This window comes from Leptomonas pyrrhocoris (genome assembly GCF_001293395.1).
Source record: "Leptomonas pyrrhocoris isolate H10 chromosome Unknown, whole genome shotgun sequence".
In the NCBI taxonomy this organism is placed as follows: domain Eukaryota; phylum Euglenozoa; class Kinetoplastea; order Trypanosomatida; family Trypanosomatidae; genus Leptomonas; species Leptomonas pyrrhocoris.
The window spans coordinates 159,920-187,185 of NW_015438378.1; the positions used below are offsets into that span (position 1 = coordinate 159,920).

The window sequence follows — 27,266 nt, forward strand, 5'->3', positions numbered from 1 at the left end:
CTGCGCGGTACGCAAAATGCCCCGGCTTCATCGTCATTCAGCTTCTTTTCCTGCCTTTTACTATTTTTTTCTTTTCTGTTCTCTGTGTGTGTGTGTGTGTGTGTGTCCTTGCCATCTTCTTCTCACGCGTACCGCTTCCATCACAACAACCCCAACACAAATCTGCCTTGCAATGACTAAAACGCGCACAACAACTAAGACGGTAAAGAGGAATTGAAGGAGCTCTTTTTGAAAGGAAAAAACCTCTATACATTAATATATACATCTATCCCCTTTCCGCATCCTACGTCTCTGCTTTCGTTTTCATACCATCACGCCAAGATGCCTTCCCAGTCACCGCACGCGTCAGCTGACGCGCACAACGCCCTCGATGACGCCATCATGCTGACGGACGACGAATACGGCAACACCGACGATCCGTGCGGCATGGAGCGGGCGGAGCCACCCGCAGCAACAGCGCCGGCGGCGAACGATCGGTGGACGAAGGAAACGCCGCACGAGGGGGCGCGACGCCTCTTCCGGGCCTGCCCGTGGACGCGCAGCATTCCGGTGCTGGGCAACACCATCGCCGCTTTTGGGCCGAAGCTGACCGCCTCTGTCGGCGCCTTCTATTTCATGAACAACGGCCTGGCCGAGAACATCATCTCCGCCTCGAAGCAGCCCATGATGATGAAGCGCTACACGATCGACGGCACCCGCTACCAGCGCCTCGCCGGCGTGGTGACGATGGGGTCGTCCATTAAGGTGTTGATGGCTACCATCTCCGACACCTTCGCCATCTTCGGCTACCGCAAGCGGTGGTACCAACTCGGGTCCTGCGTGGTGGGCTTTTGCTTCTGTCTCGGCTACGCCCTCCTGCCCGCCAAACCGGCGTCGGCAGACACGGCCGCCGCCTTCATCTTCCTCTGCACTTTCTGCCGCATGAACTCGGACATCTTGACCCAGGGCCACTACAGCCGTTTGATCCGCCGTGCGCCGAAGGCAGGGCCGCAGCTGGTGACGTGGATCTACTGGATGATCCTCATCGCCACTCTCATCGCCGCCGTTCTCATGGGACCGCTGGCGGATCAGAACAAGACGGTGAACGGCATCTTCGTCTCCGCGGTGATGCACCTGCTGCCGGGTATTATTTTTCTTTTCAACGGCTACAGTGAGAAGACGAACCAGGAGGAGCGTGTCGAGGACGCACGGCGACTGCGCGAGGACCTGCGCGTGGCGCGCCTCCAACCCGTCGGTGCGCCGGACACCTCCTCCGATGTGAGCGGGGAGGACGTGCGGATGGGGATCCCGCAGGAGACAACGGAGCAGCTGATTTACGACGACGAGGACGAGCACCGCAAGAGCAAGAACAGCCACCACCACGACCAACACGACGACAACGATTTATTGGTGGCGAAGGACAAGCTAGGCAGGGAAGCGGTGACGCCGACGAAGACGCACACGGTGGCCACGCTGGACGGCAACGAGGCAACGACAGCGGAGGAGTGGGATGATGTGGAGTACGTGCAGCGCGACTGTCGCACCTACTGCGGCGGCCGCCTCGAGGTCAACCGCGAGATGGTGCTGCGCAACTGGAAGATCGTGTGCTACAGCGCGCTAATGATTTGCTGTGTTGGGACGATGGCCTGCATGACGATCCTCGGCACGACGTGGGATCTGCTGTACGCCTGCATCGTCGTCGCGGTGGTGTGCATCGGTGGCGCATTTATTTGCCTGCCGCGTGTGATTGCCAAAACGGAGGTGGCGGTGTTCTTGGACTTCGTCCTCTACATTCAGCTCCCCGGTGCGCTGGACAGCTTCTACGTGGCGGACGAGGCGTGCGTGCCGGGCGGCCCCCACTTCCCCTACAGCTTCTACACCACCGTCGGTGCGGTCATTCAGAACGTGGCGGGCCTGGTCGGCGTGACGATGTTCGCTTACGTCTTCTCCAAGCACAGCTTCCAGATGGTGATGATCACCACCGTCATTATGCGCATGGTCGCCTCCATCTTTGACTTGATGGTCGTCGAGCGCTGGAACCTGCACATCGGCATCCCGGACCACGCCATGTACATCTGCGGGGACTCCATCGTGTACCAGATCTGTTACCAGCTGAACTATATGCCGCTGGTGTTGGTGCTGTCGCGTGTGGTGCCGCCCGGGTCGGAGAGCATGGTGTACGCGCTCATGTCCAGCATCGGCAACCTGGGCATGACGATGTCGAACACGATCGGGTCGCTGCTGATGGAGCTGGCGTGGCCCATCGACACGACGACAACACCGTGTGACTTCAGCAACGTGCCGTGGCTCATCATCACAGGCCACCTCGCCGTTCCCGTGCTGATCATTCCCGTCTCGTACCTCTTCCTGCCGCGTGCGCGCATGTGCGACGACATCGACATGAACGGCCACGTTGTGCGGAAGCACCTTGAGAAGGAGCGTGCGCAGAAGGATCTGGGGGCAGGTCGACCGGCGACCGCGTCGGAGCCGCTGCACGAGCAGACGAACGCTTAGAGGAGAGAGAGGAGAGAGAAGAAGAGGAAAAGACGCGGAACGAGATGACCGGGGCTTCTTTTTTTTTATTCGATGGAGAACGAAGCCCACCCCTTCTCCCTGCACTCGTCGGTGCTCTCTCTCTCTCTCTCTCTCTTCCTCTATTCTTTTCGTGGTGATGGAATCGGCTTTCGCAGGGCGTGTTGCCGGCTTTTTGATCTCCGCGGCGACTTTCGTGGCCGTTCGTGCTTACAATGCGGTGAGGCGAGAAGTGTGGGAAGAAGAGAAGAACGGGGGGAGGTAAAACGAGAAACGAACGCTCGCCTCGGTGCCGCGCCAATCGTGTGTGGCGATGGTCAACTCGTCGTGCCCTCCGTGGTACCAAAAGCGTGCGCACACCGCAGCGTCTTCCTCTACTTCGTTCTCACGGATGCTGCTGCTCCTCTCGTTTTTCAATGATCACACCATTTTCTTCCAGTTTGGTGGGTATCGTTTGTTGGGAGGGATGTGAGGAGGAAAACAGCGCAGGAGCAGCAGTACACAACCCCATTGTCTTGCCGCTCTGTCGGAAAGTGCGTGCATCGTGCAAGGACTAAGGAAGGGGAAAAGATCGCGAGGCCTTGTGGTCACCGCCTCCTCTTTTTTTCCCTTTAACTGTTTTATGTTTTTTATGTTTTTCCTTGAACGAAACTGAAAAGGAAACGAAAGACCTTGAACCTCTCCGCGCGTGTGCGTCTGTCCGTGTGTGTGTGTGTGTGTGTGTGTGTCAGTCCTTTAGCGTAATACTATTTCTTCTGTGTATTGTTGAGTCAACGTCCTTCTCTTTTCTTGTTTTGATTTTCATTGGCACACACGCACACCCACACCCACACATTTCGCGGGCTTCACGTTCTTTTCTGATTTCTTATCCACTTTTTAACGCCCCCTATTTCTCTCCATACGTTACTGATATTCACGTATTTATATAGTCGAATCTACTGTTCTGCATCCGAGAGCGTGCGACTCGGTCACGGCGCGCTCCTTTGTTTTATTGATTTATTTATATATGCGAAGGTACGCATCTGCGCGCCTGCCGACTAATGTTGTTAACGTGTCGGCTGATTTCCTCTTCTTATTTTTCTTCTATTTTTCCTCTCTCACCTTTCTTTTAAGAGTTAAACCGGGAAAGGAATAAACAAACGCTGTGTGGTGACGGAGACATTGACTGCAGTGCGGAAAGAAGAGAGGAAAAAAGAAGCCGTTGCGTACTCCGATGCGCCGTGGGCTCCTTCGCGCGCAGCTGATGTCTTCTCCTCTCACCACGATCTCTTCTCAAGCACGTGTTTCTTCATCCTTTCTATATATATATATATATGTTTACATTGGTAATGTTTCTCCCACGCCACCCCACCCCCTCTCTCTTTCTTCGCTGTGTTGTACTCTCTCTCTCCCTCTCTTACGAGGGTTTTTATTTCATTCACGGTGTGCGCTTCTCATCGTCTGTGCGTGTGTATGCGTGTGTGCGTGTCAACGATGCTTTCTTCTTCTTTATATTTATATATATTTATATATATAATGCTTGGTCCTCTATTTTTAATTTGTTTGCTTCTTTGTTCTTCCCCCTCTCCTCTCATACACATATATGTTTTTATCCTCTTCTGTATTCGATCGCAAACCGCTATCGAGCGTTAATTTCCTTGATGCTACGGTTGTCCTTCCCTGCAATGAAAGTTGGTCATCTCTCAATGGCCTAGACAGCAAAGAAGGAACGAAAGGCACGGTAGGGCATCTGAAGCAGCACCGATCTTTTTTTATTCGTTGCCTGCCTCTTTCGCGATAGAACTCCGCATCCCAATCCTCCTCGTTTCATCATGAAAGCCTCGTCACTCCTCTCCTCTCCCCCTCCCTCTCCCTCCTCTCGCTCTTCCTCTACAGGTCAACGCAGTAATATTGCTTAATTATTATTTTTTCCTTTCTTTAAAACGGAGTCGTTCTCTCTCTTCCAGCTTTTTATTCTTCTTCTATTATTATTATTGCTATCAAACAACACCAACCTCAGCAATCTCGCGCTTCACCTCGTCTTCGCTTTGTCCGCTTTTTCCCACCCACGTGGGCATCAGACACACACACACACACCAGAACTCAAAAAAAAGAGATGTCGTCGTTCTCGAACGCTGCGGTCCCGGCTGGCGAGACCGCCTGGCGCGAGGACGCTGCAGCGGACGCACCGGCCGACAGCGCCACGCCAGATAACTTCACGCCGGCGAAGAACCCCGACGACGGAGTGCCGGGGGTGTTTGATATGACGCCCAACGACGCTGTCGCGATGGCGGAGCACCCAGATGCGGTGGGCTTCTTCAAGGTCGTGCCGTGGGTCCGCAAGTTCCCTGTTCTCGGAATCGCCGTGGAGGCCTTCGGCCCTGTCTTCATCTTCTCGCTCGGCAGCTGCTACTTTCTGATGAAGGGCATAACGGAGAACATCGTCGGCTTCTCGAAGCAGCCGATGATGTCGAAGCGGTACGGCATCGACGCGGTGCGTTACCAGCGCCTGGCCGGCATCACCAAGATGGGCACCTCCATCAAGGCCTTCATCGCCGTCATCACTGACATCTTCCCCCTCTTCGGCTACACGAAGCGGTGGTACATGTTCGGGTCCTGCCTGATCGGCTTTGCGTTTACCCTCGGCTACGGATTACTTCCGGCAAAGAAGTCGTCCGCGGACATCGCGGCAGGTTTCATGTTCCTCTCCGTATTTGCCCGCGCCAACGTGGACCTGCTTTCCGAGGGCCACTACAGCCGTCTCATCCGGCGTAACGCGAAGGCCGGACCAGCCATGGTGAGCTGGATTTGGTGGATGATCATGTTCGGCACGATCATCGCCTCCCTCATTCAAGGCCCCCTGTCCGACGGTGGCAAGATGCAGATTGGCCTCTACGTCGCCGCCGCCCTGCACATCTTCCCCTGCATCATATTTATCATGAACTGGTACGACGAGAAGAAGAACAAGGTGGAGCGGCACGAGGACGCGGTCCGCCTGTACAACGATATGAAGATCGCCCGTCGGGAGCACCGCGTCAGGGCGCACGCGAAGAGGCGGCAAGACAAGGCAGACGGCAACAAGACGGTGAGTTACTTTCAACCTGAAGAGGGCACCATCCGCATGGAGCCGCTGGAGGGCGAGAACGACGACGACCTTGTCGGCTTCTCCAACGCCGTCGCCGTGGCCGACGACGCCGATCTGGCCTTCGGAGACGACTACGCAGACGACGACGAAACGGAGTTCCAGGAGCCCGACATCGCCACCTTCTGCTGTGGCGCAGTCGAGGTGAACAAGGAGGTCTTTGTGCGCAACTGGAAGATCGTTGTGTACAGTGTGGTCATGACGTGCGCCGTCATCACGATGGCCTGCGTGACCATCCTCGGCACCATCTGGGATCTGCTGTACGCCTGCATCGCCGTCTCGGTGGTGTGCTGCGTCTGCGCCTTCCTGACGCTGCCGCGCGTGATTGCCAAGGCGAACGTGTTCACCTACTTCGACTTCGTCCTCTACATCTCGCTGCCGGGTGTGCTGGACACCTTCTACGTGGCCGATGAAGCGTGCGTGCCGGGCGGCCCCCACTTCTCCTACACCTTCTACAACACCGTTGGTGCGGTGATCCAGAACGTGGCCGGCATGGTCGGCGTGGCGATGTTCACGTACATGTTCTCGCACATGCGTTACCAGGTCGTCATGTGCATCACCGTCATCATCCGCATCGTCGCCTCCGTCTTTGATCTCGTCATGGTCGAGCGCTGGAATGTATACATCGGCATCCCGGACCACGCCATGTACATCTGCGGGGACGCCATCGTGTACGAGTTGTGCTACATGCTCGGATACATGCCCATTGTGATGCTGCTCTCGCGAGTGTGCCCGCGTGGGTCGGAGAGCATGGTGTACGCGCTGATGGCCGGCTTCGGTAACCTGGGCTCGTCCATGTCGAACACGATCGGGTCGCTGCTGGTCGAGCTGGCGTGGCCCATCGACACGAAGGTGAAGCCGTGCGACTACAGCAACGCGCGTTGGCTGATCATCACGGGTCACCTCGCCATCCCTGCTCTGATTATTCCACTGGGCTTTCTGATGATGCCGTCAGCGCGCATCTGCGACGACATCGATGTCAACGGACACGCAATTCACAAGCAGGTAAAGGCGGAGGTGAAGGAGGAGGAGAAGGACAAGAAGGACAAGAAGGTGAAGAAGGTGGATGCGGTGGAGCCGTTTGAGAGCTCCGAGTCGGACTAGAAAGCGAGGAAGAGAGCGGCATTGAGGCGTTGAAAGACAGAAGGAAATAATAATAAAAGAGATGCGGTGATGGCACCGTAATTATCTTAGTAATGCATCGAGACGCTCTTTTATTTTGTTTTTCCTTGCTGTGGCTTCTCTCTTCTCTCTTCGTTTGAAGCGAGGAGCTACGCATAGGCAAATGGTCAGCCGCACTGCGCGGTGTCTGCTTCCGATGGCTGCCCGTCTTCCCCGCGCCTTGTTGTCGTCTCTTTCTTTCTGTTCTCTATGCGTGGGTGTGCTCGTCAAATCACATGCGCACACCTGTGTGTGTGTGTGTGTATTGATTGGGCAGTCCCCCACCGAGGAGCCCTTCTTCGTCCCTGCAACCTCTTCCGTTGCTGCTCCTCTGAAAGCCCGGTCATCTTCACGCCGACTCCCTCTTCCGATGCGCCGTCATGCCCTGCTGCTGCTGCTACTTTTGCCCTCGCTCTTCTTACTAATATTCGTATTTTACGACACGAAGCCCATGGTGCACGGACAGTGTAGTGCACACAATGAGCGGGGGGAAGGGAGGGGAAAGCGCCGTCTAAGCAGCATCGCGGGCCGCACTCACCCTCCGCCATTCTTGCTACTTTTCTTTTATTTCATCATCATCATCGAACTTTTCTCTCCAGCGCTTCTTTTTTGTTGTTGTTGTCGTCGTTGTTCGCATGGCGTTTTCGATGAGTTCCACGTCCGTAGATGTTCGTCTCTTCCCCTTCAAACGGCAGCGCTCAACAATAATTCGCCTTCTCGCGATGTATTTGGTTTTTGTTTGTTTTCTTTTTCTTTCCTTCCTCCCTCTACGACTCCACTCTTCCTTCTTCATTTCTTCTGTTGTCATCCCTCTACTTTCTCCAATGGCTTCTTCTTCTTTTAAAAACAAACAAAACCGCCCTCTCCCAACCGAGCTCTTTTTTTTCTCTCTCTCTCTCTCTTCTACTAGTAATACTCTTTCTATAATTCGTTTTGATGAATACCATTTCTGTTGTGTACTTCTCTTTCAGCACCGCTGGTTTGTTTGTTTTTTGTTCCTCTACTACTATTTCTTTCTCTCTTTCTATCGAGAAGGATAGGGTCGTGCGTTGCCATGTAGGCTCCTTTCAGGGGGTGAGCAAGGGCGGAGCTGAGTACCCCACTTGAGCTCTTTGTAGACGCCCACACTTCCCAAAAAAGGAAAAAGAACAACGCCCCTCACAGTCACGCTTTTCGTTTCCTACGTTACTGATTATGATGCCGAGGAGAGCACCGCTGGCTTCTAGCGGTGTCCTCCGACGATTGCGCCGGTGCGCTCTTTATCCATGATGTGTGTGGGGGGTGGGGTTGGGGATTGCGGGATGAGTTCTATGGAAGAACAACAGGGAAGATGAAAAGGCTGCACCATCGATGTGACGAGACAGGTGTACCCGCTGCAAAAGGTCAAACGGATTTGTGTATTTAAATAGAATGCATTTCTCATTTCTTCCCTTTTTTGTTTGTCTCTTTCGCTGGATACTGACGTTGCTCGTCGTCTTCGCAGAAGCTGTGTGTCTCGATCTCTGCCCTTCCCCTCCCCCCACCCCTTCAACATGCACACACACACACACATCACAGACACCCCCTCTTTGTGGTGTTTTCAAATGCGATTTAAACCGCACGCAGAACGTCGTGCCCACTGTCTTTCTCTCTTCTTTTCTTTTTCCAGTGTAGCCTGTATGCCGCATCTCACGCACGCCGCTAGCGAGGAACAATCATCGTATAGGTGGGAGAACTGTTGTACAAACCCTCTCTCACTCACTCCCATACAAACACAAACACACACGCACGCAGCCACGATTTATATAAACCTTTCGCGTTGTTGTCGCTGCTGCTGCTGTTGACGTGAATGCTGCTGTGTGCGCCGTACATACGCCTTCATTTTTGTTTGTGTCCTCTTTCTTTTCCTTGAAGCCGACGCTAACATACTTTTTTTTCTCTCCTGTTTTCACCTGAGCGATTTAACACCATTTTTCTCTTCCATACGTCATTCCTGTGTTTGCTTGTCTTTCTCTATTGTTATTTCCTCTCTCTCTTCCTCCTCCCCCTTCCTTCGCGTCACCTTTTGGTGACTTCAGTACATACATCTGTTATCGCTTTTAACGTATCAGCACCCCCTGTTGTACATCACCCCAGACTCGTTAACACCAGACCAACCTATATGCACGCATATATATATGTACGAATGCATCAGCAAAAACGAAAGGAATTGATGATGAAGAATGGTGGAATACGGGCAGCCTGCAGAAGCTTGCCGTGGCGAAGGAAGGCGTGTTGGCGTCCCGCTCGCTTACCGCGGCTCCTCCTTCTCTTTCTTTATACTCCTGAGAACGCGGTGGAAGACACGAGGACGCGGGCACCGCCTCGCTTGTGTTAGAGCCGCCTAGTCACGGTGCGATGGAGCTGCACACTTGAAGAGGCTTCACTCCTTTCCTCGCCTGTTGTTGATGTTGCTGACGCTGTTTGACGTGCACAGACTCTCTTCTTCTCCTGTGCCTTCCTCCCCCTCTCCCTCCTCCTCCGCCTCCTCGACCTCACTGGCTGGTCGCACCGCTGCGCCAGACGTGATTCCTCGGGAAAGGCCCAATCAAACCCCCACTGCACTCTTTCTCTTTCTCCTTTGTCAGCACCGCGACCCCCTGCGGCTCGACCGTTGCTTTGATTCTGCTGCGATACGCGTGTGCCGAACTGCCCCTCCTGCACGGGGACACACACACCAACAGAAAGCCGTCTCGGCTCCGTCCAGGCAATGCCAGGCTCACCGCGCAGCGGTCACACCAACAGCCGTGAGGAGGCGGACGACGCGCAGGGCCACCAAAGCATGGCCGATGCTCCCGCGGCGCCGGTGGACACGGCGGTGCGCTACGTCCACCCCGAGGCGGCCCGCTTCTTCGCTTCCTGCCCGTGGGCGCGCCAGATCCCCATCTTCGGCGAGGCCGTGGAAGGCTTCGGATGGCGGATGGTGATCGCGCTGGGTGGCAGCTACCTCTTCTGTAAGGGCATCGCAGATCAGATTCTCACCAATCAAACCTTCGCCATGATGAGGGTCCGTTACGGCATCTCGGCGGACAGGTACCAGCGTCTCTACCCCATCTCGACGATGGGCTGGTCCATCAAGGCGTTCAGCGCCATGATGTGCGACGGCTTCGCCTTCCTCGGCTACACGAAGCGCTGGTACATGTTCGTGTCGTGCGTGGCCGGTGCCGTGTTCGCGCTTGTGTACGGCCTGCTGCCCGCCAAGGCGAGCTCCGCCGATACCGCTGCCGCCTTCATCTTCCTGTCGTGCTACGGTAAGGCGAACGTGGACATCCTGTCGGAGGGCCACTACAGCCGCCTCATGCGCGGTAACCCGAAGGCCGGTCCGGCACTGATCAGCTGGATCTGGGTGTGGGTGCTGGTCGGTGCAGTCATTGCCACGGTGATGAACGGCCCGCTGGCCGACCTGGGCAAGCCGCAGATCAGCATCTTCGTGTCTGCCGCCTTGCAGTTCATCACGTGTTTCTTCCACCTATTTAACATGTACGGCGAGAAGAAGAACCGCGTGCAGCGCTCCGAGGATGCGCTGTACATGCTGGAGGAGACCCGCAAGGAGCGCGAGCGGCTTGGCCTGGCGACGGGTGCGGACGACCTCGGTGTGAACGCGCCGGCCCCTGAAAAGAAGCCGTACCCGGAGCACTCCAGCGCGGAGGACGCGGAGGCGGCGGTGCAGGACGCGCTTGGGGACGAGCTCGTGCAGAGCCACTACAGCGAGGAGGACAACGGTGACGACGAGGCGGAGGTGTACTACGGTGAGCCGCCCGTTCCCTGCCTGTTCGGCGTCTTCGAGATGAACAAGGAGGTGATCTCGGACAACTGGCGCATCTTTGCCTACTCGATCGTCATCACGTGCGCGGTGGTGGCCATGCTGTGCGGCAACATCCTGTGTGACACCCTCGGCCTGCTCATCATCTGCGTCGTCGTGTCGACCATCTGCTGCTCCCTCTCCTTCTGGGCCCTGCCGTCTATCATCGCCCGCACAAATGTTTTTGCCTACCTCAACACGGTGGTGTACATCCACGCTGTGAGTCCGTTGCAGACCTTTTACATGAACTCCAACAAATGCAAAGGCGACTTTCCGAACTTCACCTTCACCTTCTATAGCACCGTTGCAGGCGTCATCGGCAACATCGCTGGCCTGGTTGGTGTGGCCGCCTTCAACTACCTCTTCTCCAAGCAGAACTACCAGGTGACGTACATCGTAACGACGGTGTTGCAGGTGCTCGCTGCTGTCTTCGACATCATCATCATAAAGCGGTGGAACGAGTACATCGGCGTTCCGGACCACGCCATGTACATCTGGGGTGATGCCGTCGTGCAGCAGATCGTGTACATGCTCGGCTTCATGCCAGTCGTGGTCTTGATGTCGCGCCTGTGCCCCCGCGGGTCGGAGAGCGTGGTGTACGCGCTGATGGCCGGCTTCTCCAACCTCGGCCAGACCACGGCGTCGTCCATTGCGGCCATCATCATGGAGTACGGCTGGTCCGCCTTCGCGGAAAACGACAAGTGCAACTATGAGAATCTGCCGTGGCTGGTTTTCGTCTGCAGCGTCATGACCCCGCTGCTGGCGATCCCGCTGAGCTTCATGCTGCCCATCGCCCGCATCATCGATGACGTCGACATCGACGGCAACGTGGTGCGCGCACAGGTGGACAAGAAGGTGGTGGCGGAGGAGGTGCTGACGGAGCACACGGACAGCGCGGAGCAGGAGGTCCTTGACACATCTCCCGTGACCGGCAAGTAGGGAAGCGGCGCCGGCGTCTCCGGTGCATCGTATGGAACTCCATGTGCGGTGGCACGGCGGAAGCACGCCGAGTGGGAAGAAGGAGTACCTTCCGGTGAGGAGTTGCCGGTCCACGATGGTTTTCGATGCAGCGAGGTCGGCTTCCGGCCTCAGCCATCCTCCCTCCCACACGCGTTCGCTGGAAGCAACTGGCCTCGGTCTTATTTTCGGGGAGAGGTTGTTTAGTGTGTGCGTGTCTGCTGATATATATATGTGCTTTCCAACCGCCTCCTGACATCGAGCAGTCACCGCACGTTACGCACATGGCTGATTCCTCTTCTTTTCTCTCTTAACTTCTGAAATGGTGGCCATCCATGGCGCCCAACGGTGCGGGTTTTACGTGGAAATGATGGCGTGTTTGCGCACGCCGTCCAAAGAGGGGACGTGGAACGGGGTAGCTCACATTTAAAAGCCTGCCTTCCTCCTACAACCCAAAGCGTTGCCGCTTTATTTCGTTGGAGTTGCTTTACTTCCCTCCTCGGGCCTTTATTTACTTTCTTTTCTTTCTTTTGCTTGTTGTAACGTACGCCTGTTAACTCCACAGATCTTCTTGTTGTTTTGCTGTACTAAAATGTTGTTTCTCCCATGAAAGCTGATGCGCTGTGTCGATTTTTTCTCTCTCGCTTCTATCTCCTAAGTCATCCTCTACTAAGCCTTCGTCCTGTTGGCCCCTTCGTTTTTCTCGTCTCAGTGTCGTACGTTTTCGTTTCTTCTGTTGTAGCCCTTGTTTCTCTCTCCCTCCTGGTTTCTTGCTTTTCATATTTCTGGTGGTTTATAACTGCGCTGGAGATGCCCCTACTGTGAGAGGGAAGGGGGCGGAGGGGTATCGTCACCCCGTGTGCTTCTCTATTTGTGTTCTCTCCCGACACCGTTCTTCCTCCTTTATGCGGGCTTCTCGCCTGTGTGTGTGCGCGGCGCAGAGGAGTTGGGGCGGTCACTCACACGCAGACTATTCTCTCTTGCCCTCAGAGGCTCAAGGGGAATAACAATAAATGTGATACGCGAGAACAAGAGGAACCCTCACACACACGCACACACGCTCATGTGTTTCAAAGAAGAAATTAAGGTGATCCTTCTCTCTCTCCTGTCCATTTTCCGCCGGACCCGCGCAGCAACTCCGGGCTCTCGTTGTGGTTCATTTCGTTTCCCCTTTGCTCCCTTGTTTGCTTTGATTCTTTCTGCGAGTCTCTGTGTGTGTCTGTGTGTGTGTGGGTAGAATGACGGTTGGTGTCTCGTGTGGTGATGGACCGCGGCGACACTCAACCTCACCACAGCAGCCCCTAGGTTGCAGAGTGAAGGGAGAAGAAGAAAAGAAAAAATGCGCCGAGGAACGGACGACCTCCAAGAAGAAAGAGCGTTCAGCGACAGTACGACGCAAACAACGCTGAGCTAGCATCTCTGCGTAGTCCACATATATATAGATATATATATATATATATATCTTTATTTATTTGAATTTGCCGTGTGGGGTTTTTGATTCGATTGTTCTTGCTGTGGGTCAAGTGTTTTTAGTGTCTTATTTTGTTTTCTCTTTCCCTTTCTCTTCACGTTCGCCACCGAAGAAGGAAAGCGCAATCTCATGCCGCTCGGACTATATTATTATTTTTTTTACGTTAACTACCCCACCACGCCTGCATCGTCGTCAACTTAGCGTGAACACGTATGCTGATGCTTGGCCACGCTATCTCCCCTCCCTCCCTCTCTCCTTCTCTCTCTCTCAGTCGTTCTGAGTGAGCATCTTTCTGGGGAGGTTTTTTCCTGAGTTCTATCTCGTCTGTGTGTTCGTGTGTGCGGATTTCTTTCCTCCCTTTCGTTTTCTTGTGCCTAAAGGAAATAGAACAATACGAGCGCGGCGCGAAAGCCAGGCGGCATGCACGCACGACAAGCGCACAAGTGCCCTTATGTTGGTGTGGCGGAGAAGTCGATGTGTATTCGTGTTGTGTGGTTGTTGTCATCGTCGTCGGAGGAGGAGGAGGTGTTTCTTTGCCTTCTTTCCTTCTTTCTTGTTTTGCATGGGTCCATCGTTTTAGAGATAAAAACCAATAAAATAAGCTCACAGTGTTTTTAATCCGGGTACTGCGAAGACGTGTTTTCTTCGTGAATGATAATCATTTTTGGGTGCCTTCTTTTCATTACTATTATTATTATTGTTGTTGATGTTGAACGGCGGTGGGAGATGCGTCAACAAACCGAAGTCCTCTCAATACAGCGAAGTGGTTTTATTAGCCCACGGCAAATTCAAAGTAAATTAAAATAAACCAAAAGGAAAAGAGAAAAGAGGAAGGAGAAAGGAGGAAGTACTTGTATAACCTTCCGGTTTTAGGCGGTGTTTATTATTATTATGTTTATTATTATTATTATTATTATTATTATTATTATTATTATTATTATTACCTCCCTACCTCTCTCCGTCTCCCTCTATCTTGCCAGCGTATGAAGCGATAAAAGATCTGCAATTTTCAAAACGACAGAAAGGTAATACGACACGGTCACAACGCGCCTCGTGAGAGGTGAATACGGCATTGGGGATTTCGTGAAACCCATTGCGCTTTGCGCTTCCTTGCACACATGTGTATGTCATGTTGCGTGTGTGTATGCGGGGATGGAATCGCTCGGGGCGAGTCATCGAGTCAAGCAGTCCGTCCTCCGTCTTCTCGCCTCGTGCCCAACCCCCCCCCCCCCTCCCCCCGAAAGAGCCTCGCTTTGTATCTCTTTTATTAGCATTTTCGCTGCCCTTCTCTCGAACCACCACGCATCACCGGGGGCGTCTCTATCTTCGGTTTATCTCCTCTTGTCCCCGACGCACTTCTTCGTCTGTTGCCATTAAACCGCGTATTGAAAGAAATTCTTTAATCCTACCACTCCACTATAATAGTCGTCGCCTCTTTTCTTCTTCTCTTTTCTTTTGCGTTTCATTACTGTTTGTAGTCTTCTACAACGCTAATTATATTCTCGCTACGTCCTCAACGCCGCTACAGCTCTCCGTCTCTTCCTCCCTCTCCCACTCCTCCTCTCGCTAGTACACCAGGCACAACCACCAACCCCATCCCGCCTCCGCAGCATTCCTTGTTCTCCAGACGAGGAACAACAGCTCGCAAGATTCACCGTTCCTTTGTGATTCTCTGTGTGGCCGAGAACCACAGAACAGCAAACCATAAAGACAGCCATTTTCGTGAATTACAATGGTGGGCCCGGAGGCTACCCAACCCACTCGCGAGGATGTGGAGGATGCAGAGGCCACCAAAGCATGGCCGATGCTCCCGCGGCGCCGGTGGACACGGCGGTGCGCTACGTCCACCCCGAGGCGGCCCGCTTCTTCGCTTCCTGCCCGTGGGCGCGCCAGATCCCCATCTTCGGCGAGGCCGTGGAAGGCTTCGGATGGCGGATGGTGATCGCGCTGGGTGGCAGCTACCTCTTCTGTAAGGGCATCGCAGATCAGATTCTCACCAATCAAACCTTCGCCATGATGAGGGTCCGTTACGGCATCTCGGCGGACAGGTACCAGCGTCTCTACCCCATCTCGACGATGGGCTGGTCCATCAAGGCGTTCAGCGCCATGATGTGCGACGGCTTCGCCTTCCTCGGCTACACGAAGCGCTGGTACATGTTCGTGTCGTGCGTGGCCGGTGCCGTGTTCGCGCTTGTGTACGGCCTGCTGCCCGCCAAGGCGAGCTCCGCCGATACCGCTGCCGCCTTCATCTTCCTGTCGTGCTACGGTAAGGCGAACGTGGACATCCTGTCGGAGGGCCACTACAGCCGCCTCATGCGCGGTAACCCCAAGCCCGGTCCCGCGCTGATTGGTTGCATATGGTGGATGATTATGGTCGGTGCAATCATTGCCACGGTGATGAACGGTCCGCTGGCCGACCTGGGCAAGCCGCAGATCAGCATCTTCGTGTCTGCCGCCCTGCAGTTCCTCACAGCCTTCATCTTCCTGTTCAACTGGTACGGCGAGAAGAAGAACCGCGTGCAGCGCTCCGAGGATGCGCTGTACATGCTGGAGGAGACCCGCAAGGAGCGCGAGCGGCTTGGCCTGGCGACGGGTGCGGACGACCTCGGTGTGAACGCGCCGGCCCCTGAAAAGAAGCCGTACCCGGAGCACTCCAGCGCGGAGGACGCGGAGGCGGCGGTGCAGGACGCGCTTGGGGACGAGCTCGTGCAGAGCCACTACAGCGAGGAGGACAACGGTGACGACGAGGCGGAGGTGTACTACGGTGAGCCGCCCGTTCCCTGCCTGTTCGGCGTCTTCGAGATGAACAAGGAGGTGATCTCGGACAACTGGCGCATCTTTGCCTACTCGATCGTCATCACGTGTGCGGTGGTGGCCATGCTGTGCGGCAACATCCTGGCCGACACCCTCGGCCTGCTCATCATCTGCGTCGTCGTGTCGACCATCTGCTGCTCCCTCTCCTTCTGGGCCCTGCCGTCCATCATCGCCCGCACAAATGTTTTTGCCTACCTCAACACGGTGGTGTACATCCACGCTGTGAGTCCGTTGCAGACCTTTTACATGAACTCCAACAAATGCAAAGGCGACTTTCCGAACTTCACCTTCACCTTCTATAGCACGATTGCAGGCGTCATCGGCAACATCGCTGGCCTGGTTGGTGTGGCCGCCTTCAAGTACCTCTTCTCCAAGCAGAACTACCAGGTGACGTACGTTGTGACGACGGTGTTGCAGGTGCTCGGTGCCATCTTCGATATCATCATGGTGAAGCGGTGGAACGAGTACATCGGCGTTCCGGACCACGCCATGTACATCTGGGGTGATGCCGTTGTGCAGCAGATCGTGTACATGCTCGGCTTCATGCCGCTTGTGGTCTTGATGTCGCGCCTGTGCCCCCGCGGGTCGGAGAGCGTGGTGTACGCGCTGATGGCCGGCTTCTCCAACCTCGGCCAGACCACGGCGTCGTCCATTGCGGCCATCATCATGGAGTACGGCTGGCCCGTCTTCGCGGAAAACGACAAGTGCAACTATGAGAATCTGCCGTGGCTGGTTTTCGTCTGCAGCGTCATGACCCCGCTGCTGGCGATCCCGCTGAGCTTCATGCTGCCCATCGCCCGCATCATCGATGACGTCGACATCGACGGCAACGTGGTGCGCGCACAGGTGGACAAGAAGGTGGTGGCGGAGGAGGTGCTGACGGAGCACACGGACAGTGAGCGAGGGCCGCTGAGCGAGACTCGTGAGGGAAAGGAGTAGTAGTGGAATGCGCTGACAAGGTGTCGTCGTGCATGATTTTCTTTTCTTTTCTTCTTCCTTTCCTTCGCCTTTTTGTTACCCAGTTTCCTTCACCGCTGTATACACATCGCAACACATATTTGTTTATATACATGTATATACGTATTTGTATTTGCACAAGCGGTGTGAAGGGTTGCGGGGTCAGCGGTGCTCCGTCACAACTGCTGACCCACCAGGGATCTGCTCCAATGTCGGTGACTCGACTGCTGTGGTGTGTAGGGTGTTTTGGAACTCTTGCGTTCACCGAGGGTTTTTATACAGACGCCACCGCAGCAAAGTTTGAGGTTCGGCTTCCGGTCTTTTTTCTTTCTTGAATGGAAAACAAACAAAAAAACGAAGAAGTCAAAAGAGAAAAAGCTATCTTCAGCGAAGATAATTAAAACGCCTACGGCGCATGCTTCAGTGCGTTGCTGCGGCCCGTCGCTGTTGTTCACCTGGACGAACCGCGCAGCTCTCTAGAGGCCCAAAACCTGCTCTGTTTTTTCCTCTAATCTTTAAAAAAAAATTAACGAGGAGGAGGTAATTATGATTACCGCCCTTTTTTCTTCTATGGTTTTCCTTTCTCCTTTTTTCTTTTACTTCTTCTTCTTTTTCTTGTCTCTCTTAAGTAACAAGTGTATTTTTATTATTTTTATCAGAATTGCTTTTACTATTGTTTATGTGCGGAGGGGCGGGAACACAGCGTGAAAAGCGATGTGTGTTGTATACGCCGGTGCGATACGCTTTTTTCCCCTTGTTCGTGTTTTCGTCTTCTTGCCGCCGTGATCGCTGTTATTCATCTTCTCTGAATATTCTTTATAACAAGTTAGCCGCTAGCACGTCTTCTTCTTCTTTTGTTTTCTTTTGTTTTTCTCTTCTCTCTCCCTCTCTATCTTGAACGTGTGCCTTGAAACCTCGCCGCCATTTCTCCTTCTCTCTGGGGTGATTGCAGCTGCTTGTCTTCGTTTGTTGGCTTCCCGCTTTGCTGCAATTATCCACCTCGTTCTTCGCTGCCTTCTCTTCTCTTTTATATCTATAACGTCGGCGCAAATCTTTTTTTCTTTTCTTTCCTTTTACGTCCGTCGAAGTAACTTGACTGTTTTTTTGTTTTCCGCAGCTGACTTCTTCAGAAAGACACGAAGGCGCGAGGTGGCGGCGGCGCCTGCGTGTGATGGCCCGTCTTCCCCTCGAGTGCGTATGACGAGCGTACACGTCCGTCACCGTGTGCGTCGTCTGTTTCTGTGTATTTCTCTTGGTTTTTTCTTTTTATTTTTTTTTTGTTGGAATGGGGTGCTTGAGAGAGCTTCTATTATTATTGGAGGCACACGCGCTCGCACCGATCGGAGAGGAGAGGAGGGGGGGGAATTGAATTTGGCTCTTCATGCGTGCCTCCTGTAATTCTCACATGTTCGCTGCTCCCCCCTCCCCTTCTGGCTCTTTTATGTAGTGCTTTTCTTTTGCTTCCTTCTTGTTGTTGTTGTTGCGCGTTTCGACGCTCGAAGGACGGGAAGAGGAGGAGGAGGGAGAAAAGTGAGTTACACATGCGCGTGAAAGGGAAGAAGGAGCAGAACCTAAAGAGGTTCTCGCGCGCCCTCTCCTCCTTTTCATTGATGGCGTTACACTTATGCGTTCTTCTTTCCTCCTCCTGTCAGTTCCTCGGGCAGGCGTCGAACTATACATATATCGCCGTTTTCTTTTCCAAAAGAAAGAAAATGAAAAACAAGAAGAACCCTACATCGCTTTCTTCCTCTTACTTCCGCCTGTTCTCTCGTACGACGCAGGCAAAACAATAAAAAAACAGTGTGTGGTACTTGCGCATGCGTGGGTGCGCACGCAGTGTATCTTAAGAGTATCATTTCTCATTAATTCATACCTTTCCTCTAAGAAGTTAATGATTTTTTTTTTAGCTGCTTGATGGTTTCTGATGTTTATTTTCTTTCTGATTCATCACTTCCTTTCTTCTTTGGTTTGTTTGTTTGTTTGTTTTTGGGGATTTTACATGGTGTGTGGGGGTGTGTGTGTGAGCATGTGTCCGGCGTGCTTGACCGAGGCGTCGAGGCGGTTGATCTCTCGATGGCGGATAACTGCAACTATTCCCATCGCTTGAAGGAACCAAAGGGTTCGTGTGTGCGTGTGTGGCTTTATATTTTCTTTTTCCTGTCTGTTCTGCTTCTAACGCTTTCTTTCTCCCTTTTATTCCTATTTTATCACAATACACATTGAAGAAGAAATCATTTATAAATTAATATTTTTTTTAAGAACAAGAAAGAAAATGCTGGCTAACTCCAGCAAAAGAAGAAAAGAGAAAGGATGTTGAAAATACAAATGTCAAGTGAAACAGCTTTCGTACGACTCGAGAAGATTCTGCGGTGGGTGGGTGGGTGGGCGGTGCTGCTCTCTGAGTCCTGCTTAGCCAAACTGCTCTGAGTACGGCGCGTTTGTTTGTTTGATTTCTCTTTTTTGTTTGTTTTTCCTTTGTAATTACGTCGATTTTCCTCTTCTTTTCACTGTGGTGTGTGTGTGTGTGCTGCATCTCGCCAAGCTGAGTCGCGATGAAAACACATACGCAAAGGAAGTGCCACCGCGTGCCGCTTCCCGCCTCCTCTTTTGTGTATTTTGTCGGCGCAGAAAATCTCAACTTCATTCCGCAACACCCCAAAAGAATTTTTAAAAAAAGAAAGACCCACGCGTTCGGGAGATGCGTTAATCGCGTCCCGGTCGCATGGCACGCTGTTGTCGGGGGGGTTTTTTTGCTGTGTTTTGTTTTTGTTTTTCCACCGAAGGCAACGTACACGAATGGCGCCGTACTATGCGAGACCCCCGAAGAGGGTAATGCGCATGGCTTACGGATTTGTTTTTGCCCTTTGCTTTACACTACTCTCTTCTTGCAGAACTTGACGCTTTGTGATATATATAGTATTTTCGTCGTCATCTTTCTCTCCCTTTTTTTTCCCCCAGTTTCGGCTCTGACCTCACTGCGTGTTGTTCGCTTCAGCGAGTCAAGGTGTGCGGGTGTCCGATTGGGATCAAGAACGTACACCCGGCACATACAATGACAAACACACTCTCACTCGCGTGTGTGAGTGAGGCCGGTGAGTTTGGGTTCGTGCAGCAGCAGCTGCTGCGAACGTCGCCCTTTGTGATGACTCGCGTGAAGCTAGAAACACGAAAAAAGGAAAGGAAGACGGGAAAAGAGAAAACGAATATGAGACGGAAACGCTTTGTGTGTGTGTGTATGTGTGTGATTGAGTTTGTTGGATGCTCCGGCAACTGTGTTGTACCCAGTGGGGTCGTCAGGTGCTCCAGCATCTCGACCCACGTGCATATACATCGTCGAAAGGTATGCTGCACGGACGTCATCATCGCGCGCTGAATCGCTGCTCTCTTTTCGTCTACCAAGAAAAACATTAATAATAAAATTTATTTAAAAACATGAAAAAAGAAAGGGGAGGAAAAGGAGAAAGACCTACGCGTGCGTTTACTCTCGCCTCGAAATGGAGCGGGGTTTTCTTCTAGGAAATTTTTTTTTTGCGAATCGTGGGTATTCTTCTGTTTGTTTGCTTCCCTTTTCCTCCCTTATCCATTTTCTTGGATTCCTTCTCTTTGCGTGTTTTCTCCTCTTTGTTTTCTTTTTTTTTTCCTGGAGCACAATCTGTAGCGGAGGACTTGGCTCAATGGCTGCTGAAGCAGTTCTTCTTCTTCCGCGGGAGACTCTTTTTTTCTTTCCTTCCTTTAGGGAGTGAAGATCGTCGTCGATTACGTTCGCTTCTTCATTTCCCATTTGTTGACGGGCCTCCTTGATTATGCTTATAATTTTCCTCTCGTGCTCTTATTTAATTGTTTCCTGCTTGTTCCGAGGTACAGGCAAGCAGATTCCTTCTCGGTTCGTATCCTCCTCTTCTTCTTCTTTTGGCTTTGGGTTTTTAACCCTTTTCGTAGTCTGTCTGGTACCCTATACTCCGCTTCTCCATTTGCCTTTTCTGCAGAGCTGGCGAGGGAAAGGCGGGTGATGTGGAAGCGCTCAACTTACTTAACAGAAAAGGAAAAGAAAGGGAGAGAAAGGGAGAGAGAGAGAGAGAGAGAGACAGAACTTGTGGATAAGAAATGAGAAGAAGTGCTTCTCCATCTCGGACGCGTTTATAGCTAACCGAGCCGGTCGTTTTGCCCGCCTAATTCGCTTTCGATACGCTGATGAAGGGAGCGACACGAAGGCGCTGTTTGTTTGTTATTATTATTATTGTTGTTGTTGTTGCGCTCCCGCACGCCCCTCTTCGTTCTCTGCGGTTCGCGCTTCTTTCCCTTCCACTTCTTTTCCTTTTGGTATTCTACGCGATCGCCAGTGACGCCCTCTGTGTCTCGCCATCGGCAAAGGTCGACCGCTTCCAGCCTCGTCGTTACGCAGAACTCGCCTGTGCTTGTCTCTTGTAGCTGGGTTATTATTATTATTACTATTATTATTGTTACTGTTTTCTCTTTTCATTTCTTCTTGTTTACGCTTCGCGGTGGACTGTGACTCCGCTTCCCTCGCTCGACTAGCGCGATGTGAACGGCGATTGCGGGTGCGACGCTTGTGGTCTGTTGCCGGAGAGGAACAAGGCGCACATCCGCCCAAAAAAACTACAAACAAGATATTGTTTTTCCCCGTGATATTCTCTCTTGTGGTTTTTCTTCTTCTTCTTCTCTCTTTCTTCGGATATTCTGTTTTTCGAAAGGAAATGTATATCTAAAGACTGGATGATTTTAACTGTGATAGGGAGGAGAGGAGGGGGGAATGGCCTGCCAATGCAAATTGCTCCTTCACAAAAGAAATATTTAAGAACAAGAATTGAAACGAATGAGGAGAAAGGGGGGGTGGGTGAGAAGGAACACTCTTGTTGCCACACGATGCAATCGTTGTTCTGTGTGTTATGGGGAGGGGCGAGGAGGTGGACTCACGTTATGTGCGTACGACCTTCCGAAGGCGGTGCCAACTCGTATCGTTGTTGTTGTTTTTGTGGCTTTTTCCTCCTCCCGACTCCCGCGGGGGACGAAAGGGGCTGTCGAAAAGGCCCTCCTTCGTGCGGAGAAAGCTGGGTGCAGTGCGCCTCTCACAGGGTGCGGTGCGCTCCGTCTCCGTGCGGCGCACTCCTGTTTTTGGTGTTGGTGTTCTTTAGTTGTCTCCTCATCCCATCATCGACTTCTTAACGCTCTCACCACCTCCCCCACTGCGAGGGGCGGCGGACGTCGCCTTCACAAAAACCAACACTTCTCCAGTAAAACACCGTAAACGCACATACACCTCACCCTCCTCAAACAACATACGTTATTTTCTTTTTCCTGCTTCTACAAGCACTCCCCTTCCGCCATTACAGCCCCCCCGTCTCTTCCCAACAACACAACGACAGTGATCGATAAAGGAAAAGGCGAGAGAGAGCCACCATGACGGACACGAACGACAACCACCACAACCAGCACCGCGAGGCCGCGGAGGCGCCGGAGTACCGGAGCGCCGAAATGGCTCGGGAGGCGGAGATCAAGAAGGGAAACTACGTTCACCCGGATGCCGCGGCAATGTTCTCCACGTGCCCGTGGGTGCGCCGGGTTCCCATCTTCGGCGAGGCCATCGAGGCATATGGGCCGAAAGCCGTCTTCGCTCTCAGCGGCTGCTACTTCCTGTGCAAGGGCATCGCGGATCAGATTCTCACCAATCAAACCTTCGCCATGATGCGGAGCCGCTACCGCATCTCAGTGGAGAAGTACCAGCGTCTCTCCCCCATCTCGACGATGGGCTGGTCCATCAAGGCGTTCAGCGCCATGATGTGCGACGGCTTCGCCTTCCTCGGCTACACGAAGCGCTGGTACATGTTCGTGTCGTGCGTGGCCGGTGCCGTGTTCGCGCTTGTGTACGGCCTGCTGCCCGCCAAGGCGAGCTCCGCCGATACCGCTGCCGCCTTCATCTTCCTGTCGTGCTACGGTAAGGCGAACGTGGACATCCTGTCGGAGGGCCACTACAGCCGCCTCATGCGCGGTAACCCCAAGCCCGGTCCCGCGCTGATTGGTTGCATATGGTGGATGATTATGGTCGGTGCAATCATTGCCACGGTGATGAACGGTCCGCTGGCCGACCTGGGCAAGCCGCAGATCAGCATCTTCGTGTCTGCCGCCCTGCAGTTCCTCACAGCCTTCATCTTCCTGTTCAACTGGTACGGCGAGAAGAAGAACCGCGTGCAGCGCTCCGAGGATGCGCTGTACATGCTGGAGGAGACCCGCAAGGAGCGCGAGCGGCTTGGCCTGGCGACGGGTGCGGACGACCTCGGTGTGAACGCGCCGGCCCCTGAAAAGAAGCCGTACCCGGAGCACTCCAGCGCGGAGGACGCGGAGGCGGCGGTGCAGGACGCGCTTGGGGACGAGCTCGTGCAGAGCCACTACAGCGAGGAGGACAACGGTGACGACGAGGCGGAGGTGTACTACGGTGAGCCGCCCGTTCCCTGCCTGTTCGGCGTCTTCGAGATGAACAAGGAGGTGATCTCGGACAACTGGCGCATCTTTGCCTACTCGATCGTCATCACGTGTGCGGTGGTGGCCATGCTGTGCGGCAACATCCTGGCCGACACCCTCGGCCTGCTCATCATCTGCGTCGTCGTGTCGACCATCTGCTGCTCCCTCTCCTTCTGGGCCCTGCCGTCCATCATCGCCCGCACAAATGTTTTTGCCTACCTCAACACGGTGGTGTACATCCACGCTGTGAGTCCGTTGCAGACCTTTTACATGAACTCCAACAAATGCAAAGGCGACTTTCCGAACTTCACCTTCACCTTCTATAGCACGATTGCAGGCGTCATCGGCAACATCGCTGGCCTGGTTGGTGTGGCCGCCTTCAAGTACCTCTTCTCCAAGCAGAACTACCAGGTGACGTACGTTGTGACGACGGTGTTGCAGGTGCTCGGTGCCATCTTCGATATCATCATGGTGAAGCGGTGGAACGAGTACATCGGCGTTCCGGACCACGCCATGTACATCTGGGGTGATGCCGTTGTGCAGCAGATCGTGTACATGCTCGGCTTCATGCCGCTTGTGGTCTTGATGTCGCGCCTGTGCCCCCGCGGGTCGGAGAGCGTGGTGTACGCGCTGATGGCCGGCTTCTCCAACCTCGGCCAGACCACGGCGTCGTCCATTGCGGCCATCATCATGGAGTACGGCTGGCCCGTCTTATCCTGTTGTCGCGCCTGGTGCCGCGCGGGTCGGAGAGCGTGGTGTACGCGCTGATGGCCGGCTTCTCCAACCTCGGCCAGACCACGGCGTCGTCCATCGGTGCCATCATCATGGAGTACGGCTGGTCCGCCTTCGCGGAAAACGACAAGTGCAACTATGAGAACCTGCCGTGGCTGTTGTTCACGGTTGGGGTGTGCATCCCGCTGCTGGTGATCCCGCTGAGCTTCTTGCTGCCGCGCGTGCGCATCATCGATGACGTCGACATCGACGGCAACGTGGTGCGCGCACAGGTGGACAAGAAGGTGGTGGCGGAGGAGGTGCTGACGGAGTCCTCCACGGAGGAGCCGATAAACCACCCTGAGAAGCGGGAGGCTTAAACACTGTATAAATAGGAATGCAAGATGTTCCTGCTGATCTTCTTCGTTTTTTAGTTTGTATGAACTTCCCCGCCGATTTTTGTAGTTGTACGCTCTCTTGGTGCTCCCCTCTCTCCCCTCTCCCCTCTCTCCCCTCTCCCTCCCTCCCTCCCCCTTGTTTTTCCCATCTACGTGTGTGTGTTTGTGTGTCGTTCAGCGCCTTCGCTATCCGTCCTCCTCCCCCTTTCCCCTCATCTCCCCGCTGCTTCCTGCCTCTATTAAACTGAGCACAGGCCTGTTCAACAGCGGTGTGTTTCGTTGTGGCAACGATGAATAAACTCACCTTTCTCGTGCTGCAGCGTACCGCGCGGAGTCTTCAGACATGGAGAGGGAGGGTGGGCGGGGAGGGGAGAGAGAAGCTCAAAATATTTTTTGGTGAAGGTGGATTCATTGGGAAGTAACCAACAATGAATGCCGAAGCAAAACTGTGCGAGGAATCGTCAAGGAGCCTTACCACTGTTATCGCTGTAACTACCTTTTTCTATTTGCTCTGTTTTATCCTTCTTCTCTACACGGCTTGATTATTTCCCCGCCGCCCTTTGTGCATGCTGCCGTCACACTTGCCCATCCTTTTGTTTTCTTGACTTTTGTTTTTGTTCTTTGCTGCAGTTTTCTTTAATGAGAACACGGCTTTGTTTTATCTGTGTGTGTGTGTAGTAAGCATTTAATGGTTTCCATTTCTTCGCGGCACACGCATATATACACACACACACACACACACACACAGGCCAGGGAAGTTCAGTAAAAGCGGTTGAGATGTTCGACGTGTGCTTTACCTCGTCAGTCTAATTTATAAAATGAAAGAAGACAAGAGCGAACCGCGAATCTGCTGCTGTGCCAATATATCTGTCCAATTCACCTCCTCCCTTGTTTTTCTGTCGACTTAAACTGATATATATTTATACTTGTTTTTTTTTAACTTTGATGAACCTTTTCTTCTTTTATAATTCCCCCTTGTGTTTTACTATTCCCATTGTTATTCCCGGCATCGCCAGCGACTCCTTTTACTTCGCTTCAGCTGTATCTTTCCATTACTTTTTGTGTGCATGTGTATGGAAGCCCGGTTGCCGGGACCGCCGTTGTCGCTCGAGTTTAATCGTCATAACAGTGTGCGTGTGCGTGTGCGTGATTTAAGACAAATTAAAATCTTGTTGTACAACGTCCACATACACACACACGCACACGCACACACCTGCAACTGTTTTAGTTCTTCTTCCATACTGCCCCCTCTCCCTCCCCCTTTTTTTTTTTGAGGGGGGCGATCGTTGTTTCGGATCGTAAACGAGTCTCTCGTGGTGTGTCTTCTTTGTTATCTCTCTTTTCTTCTATTTTGGTTTTTCCCCTTCGCTGGTGGGTCGTGAGTGCGCGTCACGCCTCATAACTCGCGAGGCCCTTCTCTCTGAAGCCCTTAAAGTGCCTTCTCTCTCATCTTATCTGACGGTATGTGTGTGTGCTCCGAGCTTACCATGACGATACTGCTGTCAACGAGCGCGCGCACACGCACACACGAATACACACGGGAAAGGGAACAAGAAGCGGAAGAGGAAACCGACCTACGCGCAATACGACGCCCACCGCCTCCATACGGCATAGCTCTGTTTTATTATTATTATTATTGTTTTTTCGTGCTTTTCCATCGTCATTATTGCTACTATAATTGTTGTGATGAGCGGTGTAATAGGTGGAGGTATGCCTCCTCGCCACGCACGCTGCAGCACTCAACGTTGTAAAGAAAAGCAAGGGGAGAAGGAAGAGAGACCGGTGCAAAGGATGCGGTACTCAGTTTGGATGCCGTCGATGGGATGAGAGAGAGACTTCGCTTGGTTTCCTCCATGGCTCTTCTCATGATCGACGCTGTTGTAAAGAAGAAAAGGTGTTCACTGTCCTAGTATTTGCCTGTGCAATTCTGCGCCTTGTCCCCCCTCCCACCCATTCGAATTACCTTCGATGAAAGCAGCAAAACCTGTGACGGTTGATGCCAGTTATCGAAGGCTCTTCTTTTGTGTATCGGTGTATGTGTGTGTGTGTGTGTTGGCAGGTGCATGACTTTGCCCGTTTCTATTTCGTCCTCCTTCGTTCTCTTCTGTTTTGTATCGAAAACACCCGCAAGCGTCTTTTTTCCTTTTTTTTCCTGCTTTGCGTTGTTTAGCCTACACGATTCCTTCATAGCGCACCGCAGGGTGTGCCGCCCTTTAATTCCCCTCTCTCCCCCTCCCTCCCTCCTCCTCCTCCCTGTGGGAAGTGCAGTTGCGAAGGAGCAGAGCAAATGTTTATTATATATATATATATATATATATTATATTTTCCTTTGTTTGTTTGTTTTTCGGGGGTGATTGCATGAGGCCTTCACCGACCGCAACTACATCTCTTTTTCTTTCATTTACTTGTTAAATATATATATAAAGAGAGATTAATATTATTCCCCATTTTAGCCGTTTCCACGCCCGCTTATATATAACGTGTGTGTGTGTGTGTGTGGTTCCGCCAACATTTACGCAAAGGAGGTACGAAATGCTAATGAAGGTAATGGAGGGCTTCATGCGCATGCCCCGTAGTCGCGAATGTCGGAACAGGCCAAACCGCCATGCGGCTCGCATAAACTGCGTCTCCACCGCTTTAGACACACAGGCGCCGCAGGGTAAACGCGTACGCAGTCCTTCCTCAATATGTGGAGTTAGCTGTTACTATCTCGCTCAAGCGTTGTAAAGCGCGTTTACCCCGACTCACTGCGTGGTTCGACAGCAGCCACTTCATTCCTTCTCTCCCCTTTCCTCCATCTGCGTTCTACACCTCTCCCTCTCTCATTCATCTTACTCCTTATTCTTTCTTTCTTTTTTCTTTCTGCTA

At 53.0% G+C, this 27,266-nt stretch overlaps 7 protein-coding genes across 12 annotated transcripts; all 7 read left to right on the top strand.

Moving 5' to 3' along the window:
• Window positions 1-197: 197 nt before the first annotated feature.
• Window positions 198-2,493, top strand: ABB37_08097 (putative mitochondrial pteridine transporter ft5; the record flags this gene model as incomplete). Of its 2 annotated transcripts, none has more annotated exons than XM_015806973.1 (1): window positions 198-2,493. In XM_015806973.1, exon 1 carries the CDS (start codon window positions 322-324, stop codon window positions 2,491-2,493), a length of 2,172 nt encoding a protein of 723 aa, XP_015654368.1. In that variant the 5' UTR covers window positions 198-321. The 2 variants fall into 2 exon arrangements, with proteins under 2 accessions (XP_015654368.1, XP_015654369.1); XM_015806974.1 differs by having other exon boundaries at window positions 320-2,493.
• Window positions 2,494-4,384: 1,891 nt separating this feature from the next.
• Window positions 4,385-6,736, top strand: ABB37_08098 (putative folate/biopterin transporter; the record flags this gene model as incomplete). Of its 2 annotated transcripts, none has more annotated exons than XM_015806975.1 (1): window positions 4,385-6,736. In XM_015806975.1, exon 1 carries the CDS (start codon window positions 4,607-4,609, stop codon window positions 6,734-6,736), a length of 2,130 nt encoding a protein of 709 aa, XP_015654370.1. In that variant the 5' UTR covers window positions 4,385-4,606. The 2 variants fall into 2 exon arrangements, with proteins under 2 accessions (XP_015654370.1, XP_015654371.1); XM_015806976.1 differs by having other exon boundaries at window positions 4,395-6,736.
• Window positions 6,737-9,332: 2,596 nt separating this feature from the next.
• Window positions 9,333-11,552, top strand: ABB37_08099 (putative mitochondrial folate/biopterin transporter; the record flags this gene model as incomplete). 2 transcript variants are annotated; one of them, XM_015806977.1, is made up of 1 exon in its annotated part: window positions 9,333-11,552. In XM_015806977.1, the coding sequence occupies exon 1, from the start codon at window positions 9,522-9,524 to the stop codon at window positions 11,550-11,552; it is 2,031 nt and encodes a 676-aa protein (XP_015654372.1). In that variant the 5' UTR covers window positions 9,333-9,521. The 2 variants fall into 2 exon arrangements, with proteins under 2 accessions (XP_015654372.1, XP_015654373.1); XM_015806978.1 differs by having other exon boundaries at window positions 9,352-11,552.
• Window positions 11,553-14,283: 2,731 nt separating this feature from the next.
• On the top strand, window positions 14,284-16,794 carry ABB37_08100 (putative mitochondrial folate/biopterin transporter; the record flags this gene model as incomplete). 3 transcript variants are annotated; one of them, XM_015806979.1, is made up of 1 exon in its annotated part: window positions 14,284-16,794. In XM_015806979.1, exon 1 carries the CDS (start codon window positions 14,839-14,841, stop codon window positions 16,792-16,794), a length of 1,956 nt encoding a protein of 651 aa, XP_015654374.1. In that variant the 5' UTR covers window positions 14,284-14,838. The 3 variants fall into 3 exon arrangements, with proteins under 3 accessions (XP_015654374.1, XP_015654375.1, XP_015654376.1); XM_015806980.1 differs by having other exon boundaries at window positions 14,432-16,794; XM_015806981.1 differs by having other exon boundaries at window positions 14,518-16,794.
• Window positions 16,795-19,364: 2,570 nt separating this feature from the next.
• On the top strand, window positions 19,365-19,868 carry ABB37_08101 (hypothetical protein; the record flags this gene model as incomplete). The annotated part of the gene is made up of 1 exon (XM_015806982.1): window positions 19,365-19,868. The coding sequence occupies one exon, from the start codon at window positions 19,365-19,367 to the stop codon at window positions 19,866-19,868; it is 504 nt and encodes a 167-aa protein (XP_015654377.1).
• A 2,195-nt stretch (window positions 19,869-22,063) lies between these two features.
• ABB37_08102 (putative mitochondrial folate/biopterin transporter) lies at window positions 22,064-24,057 on the top strand (the record flags this gene model as incomplete). Its single annotated transcript, XM_015806983.1, has 1 exon — window positions 22,064-24,057. The coding sequence occupies exon 1, from the start codon at window positions 22,231-22,233 to the stop codon at window positions 24,055-24,057; it is 1,827 nt and encodes a 608-aa protein (XP_015654378.1). The 5' UTR covers window positions 22,064-22,230.
• A 56-nt stretch (window positions 24,058-24,113) lies between these two features.
• Window positions 24,114-24,380, top strand: ABB37_08103 (putative folate/biopterin transporter; the record flags this gene model as incomplete). The annotated part of the gene is made up of 1 exon (XM_015806984.1): window positions 24,114-24,380. The coding sequence occupies one exon, from the start codon at window positions 24,114-24,116 to the stop codon at window positions 24,378-24,380; it is 267 nt and encodes an 88-aa protein (XP_015654379.1).
• Window positions 24,381-27,266: the final 2,886 nt, after the last annotated feature.